At 39.0% G+C, this 19,819-nt stretch overlaps 1 protein-coding gene across 4 annotated transcripts in view; it reads left to right on the forward strand.

Moving 5' to 3' along the window:
• TEAD4 (TEA domain transcription factor 4) overlaps positions 1 to 19,819 on the forward strand; it is a 49,327-nt gene that overhangs the window by 7,223 nt on the left and 22,285 nt on the right. Inside the window, exons 2-3 of one of the 4 annotated variants that reach the window (XM_065742361.1) lie at positions 17,543 to 17,607; positions 18,083 to 18,145. In XM_065742361.1, the coding sequence (XP_065598433.1) occupies positions 17,543 to 17,607; positions 18,083 to 18,145 (128 nt within the window). Of the gene's footprint in view, positions 1 to 15,106; positions 17,608 to 18,082; positions 18,146 to 19,819 lie in introns of those variants that run through there. The other 3 variants (XR_010622538.1, XM_065742362.1, XM_065742360.1) reach the window with 3 other exon arrangements.

Consider the following 19,819-nt stretch of genomic DNA (forward strand, 5'->3'; position numbering starts at 1 on the left):
TAATTAACACCCTGATGTGGCTGACAAAATATTTTAAGATGTTCAAAACTCAGAGGCTGAGTAACAGGAGAAACATGATTAACCACGTCACTAGTTAAAACGTGGAACAACCTGCAAGTAATTCAGCTCTTCATATGAAACAATAACAGATTATTGTACCCTTAGAGTGACCTTTGAAGGTCATTCTGAAGCTAAAAACCAGGTTGTTCCTCCTACTCCTGTCCTGAAGTGTCTAGATAAATCTGTAGAATAATGTTTTTATTTCAAAGGAATATGTTACAAGTTAATATTTTCCCCCAGCCTCAAGAATTAAGTGGAAAGTTAAACTGAAAAGCGATCAAAACCAAAGAAACATATACTTTATTTATATTTGGTATAGCATATTACCTGATGCTGTTTCAGTCAAAACAGTTGGAGCACAATGAGGATGTACTCAGTCAGCACTGAATGGGCTGGCCTAGGTTACTGCAAAATTTAGTTTTGAGCTGTGATGTCTCCCAGAGAGCTGCTTCTGCAGTTCCTATCTATTTCATTATTATGACCTAATGAACCACAGAACAGACCTTTAACACCCCAGTTTTGAAAACAAAATGGAATCTCCCATTCTAAATACAAGAAAGCAGACCAAGTTTAGATTTATGAACAAACTATCAGAATGTAGACTTTTTATTTATGGGGATAGGCGTGATGTTTTTAGAATTATTTAATAACAAAGTTTAGTTTCACCAGATCCGTTTTCTACTTTATGTGTGGTTTTAGTTCTTTATTGTTAACGAGGTGGAACCTGATTTCTGGAGGCTTTTGCAGTGGATTAAGCTTCCATCTCTTTTCTAAGATGAGTTTACGGTTCTTCATATTAAATTTTATGTTAGTTTTACTGGTGTTTTTTTTTCATGTGACCATGCAAAGAATATTTTTCTCCAAGTTCCAAGCGTTGCCTGAATATTGAAGAATTTACCACTTTTGAAATGCTTACCAGCCAGGAAACTGTTTGCAGTTGCAATTGATGGAATTAAAACAATGTCATCCTTACTTAACATGTTTAATGAACAGAATTAGTAGTTCTGCTGTGCCCCACATTTTTTCTAAATCATTGTGACTACTTTTTTTTTTCTTTATTCTGCTGATTGAACAATGGGTACTGGTCCTTTGTAATTTTAGCAGATTTATAGTCTCATTTTTATATGTCAGGCCTAAAAGCAGGAATGCTGTATGTGATTAAGTTATTCTCACTGTATAGATCTGCAGCCATAGAATTTTTTTATGTTTGTGTAACTTCCTTCATCAACAACACTGCATTACTCTTTTGGCTCTCCCTTTGGCTTTTTCATTTTGGAATTTCAAATATACAGTATTCTCCAATAAAAAGTTGATCTGTAGCTATTTCCTATCAGCAAAATACTTCTGCTTCTGTTTGTTGGAGTTTTGTTGGAGCTGACTAGTTTAGTAAACCGGCTTTATATATTCTGTAGTTGTGTCCACTCTTCAGTATTGTTACCTGAGAGATGACTTCAATTTTGTCAGCGTTTTCCCTTGTAGCAAGTCATTGTGATTCTGGGTAATTACACATTTGCAGTTGTTTTCTAGAAAGCATAATAAAAAAGCCCTAGTATTTCCTTCTACTTTTCGAAATACTCCCTTCCTTCTCAATTGGATCTAAATATATCCAGTTGCTAACCTGCTCTTACATAAATAAGACATTCATTTTCAACTTCAGGTTGAATTCAAAACCTGGGAACAAAATCAGATACGGAAAACAAAAGTTAATTAAGTCCACTGCCTTGGGTTTATTTTTTTCCTGAAAACAAGAACATGCAAATCTCTTCTGGACAGGCTTTTGCAAAATCATTACCAGAAGGATAGTTAGATAGATATTCTAAGAAGAGCAACTAGCATACTGGACTTAACACTGAGCTCTGGGAGTTGGAGGGACTGATTTAGGAGGAAAGATTAAAGAAGCTAAATATACATAGCTTGGCTAAGTGATGACTGAATGGTAGGGGGGTAGTGTAGACATAATAGTCTAAAAATATTTGAAGGGTGTTAACATTTAGGAGAGAGGGCTTTCATGTGGAATATATGATCAGGACTAGGATTAATTGCAGAGAAAGAAGGAATATAGGTTGAATATTATAGAAAGCTTCTCAATATCATAAATTTCAATGCCTAGATATCTCTTTCATAAGAAGTTAGAATGGAGATGTGGAGACTTATAAAATGTATCATATAAAATTATAAGGAATGTATTTATAAAATTAGTCTTAGTCCTAGGAGTGGTCTCATGTGATTGTGTGTTGTATAAATGAGATGGATTATAGATTGGCTTTAATATGTTTTTATACAAGAAGCAGAGAACAGTGAGAATTAGTTGGTGATAAAATATTGTTTTCCTCCACTTCAAACATCTGCAGATTTTTTTTTCAAAATTGGTAGTATTATGTTTCATACTGTGTGTTTTTATTACACTAATAAATTTATTAGATTAGTGGGGGCACAGGACTGAAACAGGGAGAGCAAACTTCAAAATAAATATAAAGAATACTTTCCCAGAATGTCTTCATTCTGTTAATTATTGAGGAGAGTGATAGCATTTCTCAAGCAAGAGAGAGCATATGCATAGAGCTGTTGCATAGGAAAAGAGGAACCTTCTTATTTCTACAGGTGTGCTTTAGAGCTGGAGGGCATTTGTGAAATAAAACTTAGTAAAACCTTATTGCATATTTAAATTATACATTTTTTTAAGAAAATACTGTACAAGACAGTATGGCCTTTCCAGTTTCCAGTGCCTTAGGGGGTGGTCCCTTAATAAGGAAATATGCTTGATCAGAAAGAGTAATATTATAACCAAAAGGAGTGGCAGTATTCTCACTCATATAGAATCCAGATAATGAGCACAGGAGAACTAGGACAGTGTATTTCTTTAAACAGTTGCTCATTAGCTAATCTATAACAAGCTCTGCACTGTCTGTGCATGGCAAAGATCTGGGCAGCAAAACTGGGAAGGCTGTGTGTAATTTATACCCAAACAGATGGTCTTGCAAGTCCTGGTCATTTTGGAGTGGACCTCTGGGGCTAGGGTAAACCTGCTCCAGAAGGGTACATAGCAGCTGTTTCTCATTGTTGTCACCTTGAACTTCTGACCTGTCCTCTGAGTACTCCTTTAAATTCTCTGGATCTCAGTGCATGCACACGGACACAGTCATGCTTTATTGCTAGCTTCTAAAAGAGGAAATCAGACTGCTTCCATTGAAACTCTTCTATCTAAAATGTATTAAGAATCACTATTCTTTTCACTGCAGTGTGTTTTTCACAGTTAACTGCAAATTCTTTTTTAGAACTTAGGTTTTGTCTGTGGACTGGAATGCTAGTTGTGTTACCTCATCAAGGGCTGTTATTCAACTGGTGTGTCCCAAGTTATCATTGCTGGTAGGCAGAGGCCAACTTCTATGCATGGTGTTTCAGGGAAACACATGTGGAAGTTTGTTATTTTGCACAATGGCACCTTGAACCTTGACTGGACGTAATGAGCCTCCCTACAATATTAGGAGTACATCATCATCTTCAATTGTAGATTCATTAAAAAAAAAAAAAAAAGGAAAGAGAGAGAGTCTGAGAGACTGGGAAGGAACTTCAAAAGCATTTTATTTATTCCTTTGTGGAGAAGATTCAGCTCTACTTAAGCTTTTTGTGTCCAGCCTGAAACTTTTATGGGTAAAATTAGAGGAAAGTAATTTTAGATACAGCAGCTTTCATCTAGAAGTTAGTTGAAACATTAAATATTAAACACTTAAACATTTGCAAACTTCCTTTTGGATCCATATGCATTTTTAAGTATCCCTTGTAGTTTAAATAGTTCTGTCAGCATTCTTTTCCTGCTTTCCATTCACCTCCTGAATAATAGTTGCCCAGCTGTCTGTCAGGCTAAACTGTAAGTGTCAGAGAACAGGTATTTAAATAAGGTAGTACAGAACTACTTCAGGATTAGGCATAGAAGGAAAGAGTGGAAGAAAAATCACAAGCCACTGTAAGGAAATTTTATGAGTTTGGCAGAATTCAGCTATTGTCCAGAGAAGTTCCTGGACTGCAGCCAAGCCTCCATTTCTGTGAGACTTTTCTTTGAAGTTTTTCTTGTTCTCTTATAAATGGCAATAATCAATACTTCATAGAATTACAGGGGTTGGAAGGGACCTCAAGAGATCATCGAGTCCAGCCCCCCTGCCAAAGCAGGATCCCTACACCAGGTTGCACAGGTAGACGTTCAGGCGGGTCTTGAGTATCTCCAGAGAAGAAGGTTCTACAACCCCCTTGGGCGGCCTGTGCCAGTGCTCTGTCACCCTCATTGTAAAGAAGTTCTTTTGCACTCCTGTGTTGCAGTTTCTGTCCGTTTCCCCTTATCCTGTCTCCACACACTGCTGAAAAGAGTCTGGCCTCGCCACTTTGTCCCCCACACCTCAGATATTGATAAACCTGGATCAGGTCCCCTCTCAGTCTTCTTTTCTCAAGGCTAAAGAGACCCAGTTCACTTAGCCTTTCTTCATAGGGGAGATGCTCCAGGCCCTTCACCATCTTTGTGGCCCTCCGCTGGACTCTTTCCAAGAGATCACTGTCCTTTTTATACTGGGGAGCCCAGAACTGGACACAGTACTCCAGATGAGGTCTCACCAGGGTGGAGTAGAGGGGAAGGATCACCTCCCTTGACCTGCTGGTCCTTCATATTTACCTCTTACAGAATGAGTTGAACTGAGCAGTGGAATATGGTGAGAGGGAGTTAGGTGAAAAGGCAAGTACTTTTTCAACAGAAGCTAGCTATTGATTGGGGTTCAGCTTCCCGTGGAGCTAGGACTTGATAGTTTTAATTAATCTTCCACGTAGAAAAATCCATGTTCATTTCTTCCTGTAATACAAAAACAGTTTCTGGGTACCCTTGGCTCTCCTTAAGCTGCTGCATAATTTCATGGGTTCATAGGTACATTAGGTTGGAAAGGACCTACATAGTCCAACCATCCTCCTGTCACCATCCCTACCCACTAACCTACTAAATCAAATCCCTTAGCACCTCATCTAAACGCTTCTTGAACAGCACTAGGGATGGTGCCTCAACCACCTCCCTAGACAGGCCATTCCAGTGCATCTCTAGTCAGTTGGGCAAAACAGTCCACAGGAAAGTGCAGCAGTCAGAACTTCTGACAAATACCAAGCCAGAACAGGCTAAATGCTTGAGAACTGCAGTTCTTTGTTGATCATGCAGCTACTGGCTGAATTAATTTTAGAGACCACTTTTTAGCTCTGATTTCTTGATAACTGTAGCTCTGAGTATTTGGTTAGCCTGCCGTGTGGGCACATGAACAAGATTAGATTAGCTCTTGGGCATAAATCTGCAAGAAGCAGAGTACTGTTAGTGCCAACAGAGGCAGCTGGGTGGAAAATGAGAAGGAAGAGAGATACCGAAGTTTTTGCTATGCTTTGAGGCATTATTGAATTTAAGAGTTACTTTCACATACCTCAGCTATTGGAAGCTGTTGAAACAAGCAGAAAAAACATTTGTTGACCTAAGGAAGAGTTAAGCAGGTATCTGAGAGTAGAGCTTGGACTCAAGTGAACTAGAGAATGTTATTATTGTTAAAGATAGGTTTAAGTGCTGCTGTCAGTGTTTTTCTAAGATCAGGAAGTTATGTTTATGTGTATTTAACTTTGTAATTCTCAGGTGTTCTAAGAGACTAAAAGCTGTTAGTTTGGCATGCCTTTGCACATAATTCATATTGGCTTTTTGTGTGTTATCTGATACACTGTCACAAGAAATATTTGTACTACAATGTGCAGCTGTTCTGTTGTGATTGTGGAATTTCCCAGACAAAATACGTCTGAAGAATTTCTCATTAGTCTTATTTGTGAAAGTATCGGAACTGCTCTTGCTGCAGCAGCAGCCATATTTGTATATATGAGAATTATTGGATGATCTGTGGCCTGAGGTGATAATGTGGGAAAACACAGCTGATGAGGGCACTGAATTTTAATGCATTGAAAAACACTACTTAATGTTGAGGGCTAGTGCAGGATTGTGTAACCTCAGGCTTCACATCAGAGTAGTGGTGAGAGATTGCTACATGAATACATTGTTGCACCTTAGTAAAAGATCGTCTTTACAGAGAATAATCTCATGTGCCTTTGGGAAAGATCAGGAGGTAATTCTGTCTTCAGAGAAACGATTCAATGACTAGAAGAGCATTGCTCATTCTCTTGCTAGTGTATGTGTGTTCATGGGTTAGGTGGAAAACAGTTCCAAGCTACAGTTTCTCCGATTTCAGAACAGCTTTGAGAAGTTCTGCCCTGATTCTTTCTCTCTTCTCTTTACTGTGTGCTGTGGCCACAAAAGAGACTGGATAACCAGTCCAATTAAAAGTAGTCTGAAGGAAAAAGGAAAAACAAACAAGCCCATATAGCCCACCATAAACCCTGCAACCAACCAGCCAAACTCCAACGAAATCCAAACTGAGTGGGTTATTTTTTAATTTTTGTAATTAGTTTGGAGTCATGAGTGCCTGCTCCCCTGTCTTCCTTATTCCAGAAATTTACTTAGTATGGTTGGAACAGGTTGCCCAGAGAGGTTGTGAATGCCCCATCAGAAGCTGAAAAATCCAGCAGAGTAACTTGACATGCCAGAGAGATATATCAAGCAGGTTTAATTTTATTACAGTGCTGGGTGCATGGGTATCGCTCACCAAACGTGTATCAAGGAAAGTGGTGACTACACATTTATAGGCATAATGTATACATATTCATCACATTTCCAAGAAATAGGTTGCATCCTAGAATTTGGGGAGGGTCTCTGGAAATCCGGCAACTCTACCTGCTTATCTTCACAGGACTCCCCCATGAATTGCAAACAGCAACTTAATGTATCTTCACTGGACCCTCGGTTGTCTTGTAAACAGCAATGCTACCCACCATCGTGTTGTCCTTATCTACACAAGACCACCCCCCACAATGAGTTGCAAACAGCAGCTCGTCTTTGCTTATCTTCAACAGACTATGTGTTCCTGTGGTCCCTGTGTTCCTTCCTGAAGTTATGTGTTTGCCCAAGCTATGAGATCCAGTTTAAAGAAGTCTGTACAAGTCTCCTTGATTCACATCCCTGGAGACATTCAAGGCAAGGCTGGATGTGGCTCTGGGCAGCCTGGTATAATGGTTGGTGACCCTGCCCACAGCAGGGGGTTGAAACTAGATGGTCTTTGAGGTCCTTTTCAACCCAGGCCATTCTGTGATTCTATGGTTGCATACAGGAGGTGATCAGCTGGGGAGAAAGGAAGCTCTTCAAGTTTTGTTGATGAAGAATGTATTGCTGTAACAAGATATCTGGTGACTTTTCATCCATCTCCGCTTGTTGTGTACCAATGCAAAGCTACAAAAAACCTGCAGGCTTTGTAATGATTATCCCTCGTTTGTTGCACTTTGCATGGAGCATCTTAAACTGGCCATCAAGAAGCATTTAATTTATATAATGAATAATAGAGACATAAACATTTACACTTCCTAGCAAAAAGCCCTTTTTCAAGATAGAGGGTTTCAGTGTTGAGACAAGTTAGTAAATAAAATGGCTGTATTTTATGACTGTAGATGGGTAGATCAACCCCCAACTGCTGTTTCTCCATATGTGAAGGGAAGGAACTATATTTTGTCATACTTATGAAGTATACTGGTCTAGTTTAACTAACGCGTTCTACTCATGCAAATAAAGCTTTAGTATCTGCATGATTTCAGAAGAGGAAGGAGCTCAGTCTTTTCACAGTCAAATACTAAAAACAGATAATCAAGGTGTGGTATTGCTAATCACTTCATTTTTGTGTTTGTATTAATCTGGTTGTTTTGATAATTCCTCAAAATTTTGTTCTGCAGACTGCAGCATGCTCAGGAAATTTTCTTATGGAAGGTAAAAGTGAAGGAAGTTTGAACATTGGGTGAATGATCGAAGTGGTAAAACTTCCTTCTCCTAGGTGAATATAAAATTCTCTGATGTGTGTAATTGTGCTACAGGGGCTCAAACTTGACTGCTAAGCGCTATAGTTCAGCAGTGTCATGGGAGAGATCTGTTCATAGAATTGGCCAGTGCACTGTAGTAAAATGCAGCATAATTTTCTGTGTTTTATTTCCTGCAAAGTCCCAGTATGACAATCATAATGATGTGTCTTTCATTGCTTACTGAATACATGTGTTTTTTTCTGGATTTAATATAGAATTTAGGAAGAAAAATACAATTTGTTAAAAATAGTGAAAGGAATTTGATTGGAGTTAACACTGTTAATAAATCATTTAAAAAGTTGTCTGCACCTCTTATCTCAAAGTCAACATGCTGCTTATGAAATTCTACTCTGCTGTTGGTTTCACTTGCCACACGGGTTTGCTGCAGTTGCAGTCCTGATGAATTTCAAAAAGAAGACACCATACCACATTAGTTGCTCAGTATATTAAATTTAGAAGTACTATTTAAGTCAGGAGAACAGTGAAGAACAAACAGTAAAGCTTACAGATTAATGGTGGTGAAGCAGAGGTTGGAGGCTTGCAAGGTGGAAAGATACGGATGATGGAAACATAGAATGGCTTGGGTAGAAGGGTTCTCAAAGATTATCTAGTTCCAACCTCCCTGATGCATGCAGGGATGTCAGCCACTTAATTTAGGCACTAGAACGAGTTGCCCAGGGCCCCATCCAACCTGATGTTGCAGAGATGGGGCATCCACAACTTCTCTGGACAATCTGTACCAGTGCCTCACCACCTTCTCAATGAAAAATTTCCCCTGATGTCTAATCTAAATCCCTTCTCTTTTAGTTTAAAACATACCCTCATCCTGTCACTATCTACCTGTGTAAAAAGTTGATTAGCCTCCTGTTTATAAGCTCACTTTAAGTATTGGAAGGCTGCAATGAGGTCTACCCAACACCTTCTCCTTTTCAGGCTCCCTCAGCTTTTTTTTCATAGGAGAAGTACTCCAGCCCTCTGATCACCTTTGTGACCATCCTGTGGACCCATTCCAACATGTCCAAAACCTTCTTGTGCTGTGGGCCACAGTCTGGATGCAGTCCTCCAGAAGGAGCCTCACAAGAGCAGAGTAGAGAGGGACAATCACCTCTCTTTCCATCCTGGCACCCCTCTTCTGATGCAGCCCAGGATGAAGTTGGTCTTCCAGTCCATAAGCACACTGCAGGCTCACGTCTAGGTTTTCATGCACCAGAATCCCCAAATCTTCTCTCAGTGAACTCTTCTCCCTGTCTGTAGATGTGTCTGGGATTACTCCAACCCAAGTGGAGCAACTTACACTTGGCCTTGTTGAACCTCATTAGGTTCACAAGGGCCACTTCTCAAGCTTGTTTAGACCCATTTGGATGTCATCCCTTCCTGCTGTTTTATCAACCAGACCACTCAGCTTACTGTCATCAGCAAATTTGCTGAGCGTGCACTCAATCCCACTTTCTTGGTCATTGATAAAGATGTTGAAGAACACCAGTCCCAAGACAGACCCCTAAGAGACATCATGCATGACCAGCCTCCACCTGTATGCAGAACCACCTGTATGCAGAGTACAACACCTTGTCTGTGACCATCGAACCAATTATTTATCCAGTGAATAGTTCACCACTCTTCATATACCTGTTTCTCAAATTTAGATACAGGGATGTGGTGTGCGATTGTATCAAAGGCATATATAAGAGAAATGATTACTGAAGGATTTTTATTGATATGGGGCTCTGTTAGTTGAATTAATAGTAAAAGTAGGAGCTGAAACAGAAAGGGAAGGAAGGATTAAAAGTTTTGAGGAGCCTGGGTGCTGAACATCACCAGTGTATATTGTACACATGGTATATGAAGTCAGAGTTCTGAAAGAAGGATGAGGTGGACATGTAAGAGACTTAGAGGCCAAAGTCTAAAGCTTCATAGACAGTGTAGAGTGAAAAAGGGAGATCTGAAGGTAGAAAATAAGCAGGTTGTGTAATAAAGAAAGATGTGACATTAATGACTGTCAGCAGTTAACAAAGATAGGAAGGGATGAGACAAATCCAGACCTGAAAAGGAAAGGTCGCATTACTACATTTTTTCTAGCCTCAGAAAAGCTGGGCTAGAAAATTGGAAAACTAAGAGAAGCTGCTCATCAGACTTTTGGGAAGAAAAGATGATTTGTGTAGAGGGGTCCAATAAAGTTAACATTAAAACTTATTATAAGGGTGATAAGAGCTGAGTGTTTCTGCATCTTGCTGAAAAGATGGTGATAGCGATCAGAATGATTAAAATGTGGTTTTGACACATGCAGCCCTGTTTGTGGAAAACGTGATTCCAGGAAGGCATTTAGTGTAGTTGGGAGGAAGAAGCAGTGCCATGAGTGACAGCAAGTGAGGCTTTGCAAGGAATTAAGGACTCGTACATCTTTGTATGAACATATCTTACAGTGTATTTGTCTTAAGTGTCATTCTGAAGTAATCTAAGACTTGTGTTTTACTTTGTATGCATAGAAAAATATTAATATTTGGTGGACAGCAGAAGTATCCTTAGTTTCCTCTTGTGTCTAGGTTTATTGGTCATGTGACATCTGATGCACAGTTCATTATATATTTTCATTTTAATTTGCAGTTAACAAGATGCTTAGCAAGTTTAGGATACCGCTGCATCACAGAAACTATCATTAAGTGTCAGACTGAAATGATAGTTGAGGTGGTTTCATTGACCTTTCATGGGATATAAATGGATAGTTGTTTTTGTAGGTCTTTGCTGCACTTCACAGACAGGCAGGTGCATGCAGTGGATTTGAGAACAGAACAGATATAGCTACCAAGATATTTTCATTCAGCTTCCCACTGGAAGGATTTTGCAGAAATCACAAGTTCTGCAAAACTCTTGTCTGCTGCAGAAGAGCTTTTTGGTTCTTTTAGCTGAATTTGACAACAGGTGCACCAAGAATTACAAGTCCTAAAGAGAAGCTTTATCAGCCTCTTGTAAAAGTAGTAGTATACCATTACTAGTTGAAAGCCAGAATGACGTTTTGAGATAGGTTTGGAAATGCTTTCTATGGCTGTAGGAATTCTTTAGATTTTTTTTCTCCTCTTTGGAAGTAAACTATTCTTTCCTCATACACTGAGAGGGAAAGAAATAGCCCTTCCTTGTAGTTGCTGAACTGAATGTACAGTTTTGCAATTCAGTGTTAGAGCGTGTGAAAGCTAAATTAATGCCCTTGGAAATTTATCTTAGTAGTGAGAGGTACATGAGGGAGTCTCTCTTTAAAATTTTTTTTTTTAATAATTATTTTTTTTTAATGCCATGCTTCCAAGAGGGAGGCTTCAGAGGAGGATAAAGAGGTTTGGGATACTGGTCTGCTGTTGGTATGTTAGCTCAAGCTTAATGAAACCCAACACATGATTTCAACAGAGGAAGCACAACTGTTGGTAGAATCTGGTGACTATGGCAGGCCTCAGTGAGAGTTATTTCATGAATACAGCCTACGATCAAATTACTGAAAGACACTTTTCACTACTTCAAAAAATGAGCCATCTGAAGGGTTTATGACATCTCTGTTTGTTCAGGCCAAGTGAGGAGTGTTAGCCTTTGCTTAGCCCACAACCAGAGTTGTGAAACGGAGTGCTTTCCATAGGCTGTGAGCTTTCAGACTTCTGGCAGTGTAGTACTTGCTTATATCTAACTTCCGATAAAGAGAACTCAAGACACATGTTTCTCATAGTTTCTGTTCATCATAAATTAATACACTCTTGCTTGCAGAGATTACTAGCTTTGACAATTTGTATAATTCTATCTTTAGTAACCCTTGTAATGTCTTTCTGAGGTTTGACTTGTTTTTTTGCTACCAGTATTTTTTGCCTCCAGTGCTCCTACATGGGTTTTTCGTGGGCTGCAGTAATGTCAGAGTTGTCCCTGCTCTGACATGGATCCTGCACGGACTACAGTTGCCTCAAACTGTAGTCCTTTTGCCATATGACACCTCTTTTGAATAGAACTTTACCAGCCATATGCCCAACAATGTGCATTTCACCTTTTTCACCTTCTTTTCTCCTTCCTCTTCTCCAGATATGTATTTTCATACATATTGCATGTCTCCTTTTGTGCATCCTCACCTCTCCTGTTTGTTTTTATTTTTGTTTATCTCCTCATACATCTCCTGCCTCTAGTGACTATTGTCCTTCCTGAAATGTTTGAACAAAAGTGGCATGTGCTCTTCTTACTGAGGTTTTGGCATGTGATAGATTGTTTTCATACATTCTGGAGATGGCTAGAATCAACTGTGACTGGCACAGGGCTGTTCATGTCATCTTGCACAGATAGCCTTGCAGCTCTTTACTGTTGAAGAAGAGTAGTGTGTTGTCAGACTTCTCAGTCTGTATAATTTCTTGACTGCCATGGAATCACAACAAACCTAATCTTAGTTTATAACATTTATTATACTGGGTTAAGAATCCATTAAAATTTAATTGTGCAAGGGTGACTTCAGCCTGTGCCTGGAGCATTTCTGTGTGTTCAATTTGTTTTATAGCTCAATTTGCATCCTTTAAAATTTGTCTGCCTGAAATTCTTTACATTCACTTCTTTCAAGGCTAGTTATTTCTCTCTCTTCATTTCCCATTTCCCCACAGAGGATCCTTTTGATATATATACATTTCACTTCTTGTTTCTTTGTGGATAAATCAAGAGGTTCAAAACCTGCTTTCTACCCATGTCCCACATTTGAAGTATGTCAAACTGACCTGAAATTCTGGGTAAGCCAGCGTCTGTGGGATAAGTGCCTTTTCTCATGACTTCTTTTTTTCTAACCGTGCAAAGTGGATCCATGTTGAACAGACAGAGGCCATAAATAATTTCCTTGTCACTAGGGAAAGATGTGTTTTACTAGTAATTGTTATGAACTTTGTAAAAAGGTTTACGTTAGTTGGAAAAACATTCAGGTGGAATGTAGCAGCAGCAACATCTACTCCTATTAAAATTTTGGGCGCATCACCACACTTTGCTGAAGCTGGGAACTGAGAATGTCAGTGTTTACATGCCAGACATGGTATTTCTGGCACAAAAATAGTTCCTAATTTGTGTATAGAAGAGCTGGAGCTGTTTTCTCATTTCAGACACAGACCTGATCCTTCCCTACACAGCATAAGGAGAGCTTCTGAAATAATACTGTTATGAAAAGACAAAGACAGGCATGTCCAAGCTGCAGTCTGGCCCATCCAATCTTGCAGCTGCCTCATGCCATCATAGTGGCAGCTCTGCTCTGCCAAGTGGCCTGGCCCAGCACCAGGCATGCAGCCATCTCTCAGCAATAACCAAACATCGGTGTGCGATTGGCACTGTTGGGACTGAAACAAGGGCATGGGAAGGGCACGGTGCTGACTTAAGTTATGGCAGATTATTTTATACATTTTGATACATTGGCTATACTCAGTCCCATGAACAGTGAAAAATAAGCAGCCTTTCTTTTTTGTTTTGATAAAGGAATTTTAAAATATATTCCAAGATCACTGAAAAAATCATCAATTTATATTTACAACTCCATTTTCAGTTGACATAAATATATTAGCTGCAGATTTTCTAATGGAATGTGTAGAGTTGCAATCATACATTCATCTCAAAAATCTCATGTTTCTTTAACAGGCTTTTCCACCAGAGAGAATCCTTCACTTCACAATCACACCTTATTCATATTATCACTTTTTGGCAGTATGCACGCACATTTGTGAACAATTATTGAATGTTGTACAGATTGTTGTATTGGATTAAGTACAGAAAGAGTCAAATTCCATAAGAAATCTGATGGACACCTTAAGGACTCAGTATAAATTGCAGCTACTTCATTGAACCAGACATTGATGAATTTGCTTCACAAAAACAAGGTCAAATATCCTACTAACTTTATGTTGCTTTCCCTTTTTTAATGTTTTAATAAAATATAAAAAATAAAAACTAAACCTAATTAAAAAATTAAAGTATGTTTTGTTCCTTATGTGTTATAACTATAAATATTATATTTTACAAGGGCTGCTCTGAAAGTAATGTCTCTTATTTTGCTGTGCTGGTCCATGATGTCCAAGGCACATGCTGGCGGATGGCAGTAGAGACGGAACCTTCCCAACAATATTCTGTTACTTTTTGTTGCTGTGTGTCAGATGGCAGCAGAGAGACAGTCTGACAAAATGGCATCTGACATAAACGTGTTTATGAAGCAGAAGTGTGGATCTAAATTCCTCCATGCAGGATAAAAGGCACCCATTGACATTCATTGATGCTTGCTGAATGTTGGTAGATACCAAGCAGTGAATGTGGGCACAGTAAGGTGGTGCATTCAGCAGTGGGGACAATAACGTTAGATTACCTCTGCTGGTACAGGTTTTGACAAGTGTTACATGCAGGTTCTTGTACATCACTGATGAAAATGAATAGCAAATAGTGGTGACTATGTTGTGAAATAATATTTTGTAGCTGAAAATTTGTTCTGTCAAACAGAATTAATCCTTGCATCTTTTGAAGTTTCCATGAAGATAAATAGAAGGCATTAATTTCAGAGCAGCCCAAAGCATTTCCTATTCATTCAGCGCAGCCCAGGCAGGCCAAAATGCTGGACATCCACGGATTAAGATCTGTAAATGTAAAATGCTTTTCTGCCCCTTCCTGTGCTTTGGTTATGTTTCATGGATTTGGCAAATGTAGTCAAGGATATTTACTTTTTTTTTTTCTGAAACAGATGGTATTAGTAACTTGGCCTGCCCTTGCCTGAAAGATTCAATGGTAAATCTCTAGCACAGAATTCTTCCTTACATTCATTTTTTTGTAGGGGTGAATTAACAAGGTTTTATAATAAAAACTTTTTTATTTTTGTATGGAATATTAAACTCAATAAACATTACATCTCTTTTCATTGCTTGCCTCCTTGATGTCTGTTATGTCCTAACGTACATGTTCTCACCATACATTTCCCATAGTAATAAGTGTTTAACAGTTATCAATATGCTTCATGTGACTGGTTGTTGGTTTCCCATTTTATTCCTGCTCCACTCATTAAACTGTCACAGCCATATGGGATGTTTCACAGGCCTGTACTTCCCACTCCTGATTTTAATTGAGGTACTGTATTACTGGTGTGGTCACCACAGATTTATTTGCAGAGCCTGCTCTTTCTGTCTTGTTTCCTGAGCTGAACCAGCCTACAGTTCAGATATATAGCTTCTGTTTTTCTGTTTCTGCTCTTTATTCCTTGGTTGCACTCTTGCTCCAAAGAACACAAACAAATCTGGTTATCTGATCAAATTTGATACATGGAACCTCCCTAGTCTGCCTCTTATCTAGGTGCCCACTCTCAGTTCTGTGGAGATAGCTGTGATTAGAATTTAATCTTTCTACACCTGTTTACTTCTGAAGTTGTCAGTAGTTCAGCCTTTTATGCATCTCTTCCAGATTTTTAAATCCTGGACCTCAGTCTTCTGCGTTTTCTTGCTCTCATTCTAAGCAGTTTCAAGTTATTCCAAGACTTTGTTTGATTACACTTTTCTTTTATGTTGCTGTTAATGCTATTTCCCTCATTTGTCACTGCCTTTTCTTTGCCTCCCTGCACTGGCCTCTCATTCCCTCACACTGAAAATAAAGCTATTTGTTCTCTTGGTTTTGAAAGGCGTACTCTCCCTATGTCATCTCTTAAAATTAAGATGTAAAACCCTCTGTCTTCAGCCTGCAATGACTACTTGTCTCTTCTGAAGGATGATCCTTTATTTCTATTTATTTATTTATTTTTTGGAATGCCACTCAGAGCCTCAAAGTATTTTAATTAACTGTATCATTTTACACTGCTAAATTCCATATAACTATTTTTGTTTATTTTCTTGTACTTTGAATCACAGAATGACAGAATAGTTATTTAAATTAAAATGTATTTCTTGAGAGATTCCTTTTCTACTACAACAGATTGCCCAGGACAGTGTCCAGTTGAGTTTTGAATATCTTCAAGGATGGACATATTCAACAGTCTCTCTGGGCAACCTGCTCTGATGTTACCAATTATTCTCACAGTGAAACAGAATTTTTTATTTTACGTTCAGATGGAATTTCATGTGTTTAATTTTGTGCTCATTGTCTTGTCCTGTTACTGGGCACTATTGAAAGGGGAGTGTGTCCCTCTTCTTTCCCTCCAATCAGGCATTTCTATTCAATGATAAAACTACCTGAGTCTTCTTTCAGTCTTGTGTAAAGTTGCTTTAGTGCCTTAATCATTTTTTGTGGACCTTCGCTGAACTCAGTCTAGTATGTCTATGTCTTCCTAGTGCTGAACACATACTCCAGATCATGTAAGTAGTACTGAGAAAGGGGGATTAAGAGGGTCACCTCCATTGACCTGCTGGCAATGCTATTCCTAACATAGCTTTTGTTGCTGTTGGCTCTCTTAGCTGTAAGGGCACATTTCTACTTCACATTCAGTTAATTGTCTACCAGGACACCCAGGTCATTTTCCTCAAAGCTGCTTTCCAGATCATCAGCCCCCAGTATATTCTGATAGGTGGATGGTTGGACTGGATGATCCTGTTGGTCTTCCAGCCGTGGTGATTCTATGTTTCTATGATTCTATGATGCAGAGATTATTTTTTCCCTAGATGCAGAACTTTACATTTCACTTTTTTGAACTTCAAGATATTTCTTTTGACCTATATCTCCAGTCTGTCAGTAGCTGTCTGAATGGCAACTCAGCCATTTGTTTTATCAACCAATCTCAGAAGTTTTGTATTGTCTGTACTTTCTGGGAGTGCATTCTGTCCTATTGTCCAGGTCATTAATGATGATGTTGAACAATATTAGCCCCAGTATAGAGGCTTCACTTTAATGGGACTTGGTGCCACTGTTCAAAATCCTCTGGGCTCAGTTGTTCAGTTTCTAGTTCACCTCCTTATCTACTTACCCAACATACCATGCTTCCTCAGCTTGTCAATGAAGATATTACGGAAGATAGTGTCAAATGCCATACTAAAGTAAAATACACGATCTCTGCAGCTCTCTAATTGTCCACTAAGCTGGTAATCTCATTGTAGAAGCTATCAGGTTGGGTAACAATGATTTCCCATTTGTAAATCCATGTGAACTACTTCCAACCTCATTTTTGTCCTTTGTGTATCTGTAAATGGGTTCTAGTATTAGGTGCTTCAGCACTTCCAGGTATTGATATGTGGCTGACTGGCCTATTGTTTCCTTCTTGCCTTTCTGAATGACTGAAGGTGAGTGGCTTTCTTTTTTATTTCTAGTGGTGATTTTGATCCATGCCTACAATTTCTACATGCTGTGGTAGTAAAAGTATTAAGCAAAACACTTGATTCTACATTCTCATTGATAATTTTAAGCTATTCAGATGCAAGGTGAAAGGATTTGTAGCCCAAAGTTCAGCTCTAAAACTCAGACCTCTGTCATGTGAATTAACCACTACCTTTCTAAAATCGCCACACTGCCAATCTTTGTAGATAGATTTGTTTTTAAAAAAACCCTCTTTGTATTGCAATGCAATGTATTTACATTCTTTCTGTTCCAGGCCGAAATGAGCTGATTGCTCGTTATATTAAGCTGAGAACAGGGAAGACACGCACAAGGAAACAGGTGAGTGTAAAGTATTTAATTTAAATTTTAGATGCTTTGGACCACTATACATGATATGAAGACACAAAACAAATTCTTTGCCTTTCACTTGCTATTGATTTCTAACTTTCCTAGAAAGAGGTTACTGTGCTAAGCTGTTTAATAAGAATGGTAGGAAGTCAGATCAAGAATTTTATGACTATAGTGTCTCATCCACCTCATGACACATAGTTTTTCTGCACTTAAGGAGTGTGGGCTTTCATTTGTTTTGTTTACCAATGAACATTTTAGCTAACATAAATTAGGGGGTTTTGTTCAGACCAGGCATATGGACAGCAATGGTGATTTTGAAAACACATAGTAGATGGGATAAAAAAGATATCTCTGTGATTTGGGAATGACAGTACAGGCTATTCTGGGACAAAGCACTGACAAACTTGGACCTACTTGGGGTAGAGGACTTGTGATTAAAGATTGATTTTATCTTTAAATGCAGGTATCTAGTCACATCCAGGTCCTGGCAAGGCGAAAAGCCAGAGAGATCCAAGCCAAGCTCAAGGTATGATGAGTATCTTTTATCATATCATGCATTCTCCCTGAGTCAGCTGTTCTTTCATACTTTCCCTCTTTGAATAGCCATAAAAAAAAAAAGGATGAGATTAGACACTAAACTGTGGTAAGCTGAGGAGGTAAAGGTACTTCCCAGGAAGTGTTGTGCAAACACTTGTATTGTTGGAGCTCTGTGACGCCTGAGGCAATTCTATTTAAAGAATAAAGAAACAATAGCTTTTGTTTTAATGTGTCTGAGTTCTACCTCCAGTTTATACTGCTGTCTTCAAGTTTGATTGTCTCTTGGTCCTGGGAGCATGGGAAGAGTGTTTAACTGAGAAGGTGGGGCTTATGGTTACACTGTCCAGTAATCAATCCCTGGTGTTTTCTGTGCCTTGGCAAGGGTAACTTTACAGGTACTGGTGCACTAGTTCTACTAGTGGTTGTGACATGGAGTTGTCCCTGAGAAAGTGTTCTGAGTTGGCATAACCACTGGAAGGAAGCTCAAAGCCACCTTACATCTTCTCAAGTAAAATGGTACCAGCTGAACAGACTTTGCCCTTTGATTAATTCAGATCCCATTTGAAAAGTCCTGACTTATATTCCTTCTTATCAGAAGGAAAATGGTTGACTTCTATCTAGCTGCATAAGTAAATCTGTGTTTTCCCTTCTGTAGTCCTTGTTAGATATTGTTGAGATAGCCAACGAAGGAAGGTGCATGCTGGCCTTCCTTATTTGATGTGGCAGTAAGTGATCTGAAGAGAAGCATGTTTGCTTCCCTCATTTTCCATACTTCAGGTGACTATGAGGTTCTTGATCTCTCAGTCCAGTCATGACTCTTAAGCTCTTAGTATGTGATTCTTCACTGTTTGGATGGCTTCTTGCTGGGCCACACAAGGTGTGGACTCTGCAAGTGAATTGCTGGCACTTAGTCTTGACCAGTGCTGAAGTATATGCATCTCTGGCATGAGCAGTGATTACCTCTAATAGTCATGAATGTGCACAACTCTCTTTCCACCACCAGTTCCAGGTCCATATTATAAACTGGACTTCTGTCTATAATTTGCCTGTTGTGTTTCCAGGTGCTCTGATAAAGAGAAGGAGCCACAAATTACAAATAATTCAGCTCTTCTAGGTAATGCTGCCTAAGTTTTAAGCCTATGGTACTGTTAAGCGGAGAGGCAACTTAGAGTGAGCAGGAAACAATTGCCCAGGGTGTTCAAAGATGTACTGCTGCTTGTATCTGTAACCTTGATTCCATTCTTTGCATGTCACAGCTCTGGAATTTGGCATGATCAATAAGCCAGTCAGATGAGCCTGTTTCTACTTAGCATTTAAGAGCTGGCAGTCTTTGTTTTCGGGGGAATGGAGGTGTCTCAGGGAACTCCATAGAGCCATTGCTTGTTCTCCTTTTACACTACCTCTGGTCATGGTGAGAGCTCTCCCAGCTGCATGCAGTGAACCATTCTCCAGAATCTGTGTTCCTTTCTGCCTGCAGAGGAGACTCTGTATCACTACTTCAACTCACTTACTTCTTTTTTTTTCCCTAGTCATTTTTGTAAAGTAAGGGAAAGGAATCACAAAAGCCACTACCCTTCCTCCAATTTTAGCTGATAGCTGTGTGTTTTTCTATCATCGTTCATTTTTCATACTGAGTATACTTTTTCATATTTATATACTAGAG

Source organism: Cyrtonyx montezumae, unplaced genomic scaffold, assembly GCF_038088225.1.
Source record: "Cyrtonyx montezumae isolate F1298 unplaced genomic scaffold, pur_monq_1.0 scaffold_3, whole genome shotgun sequence".
In the NCBI taxonomy this organism is placed as follows: domain Eukaryota; kingdom Metazoa; phylum Chordata; class Aves; order Galliformes; family Odontophoridae; genus Cyrtonyx; species Cyrtonyx montezumae.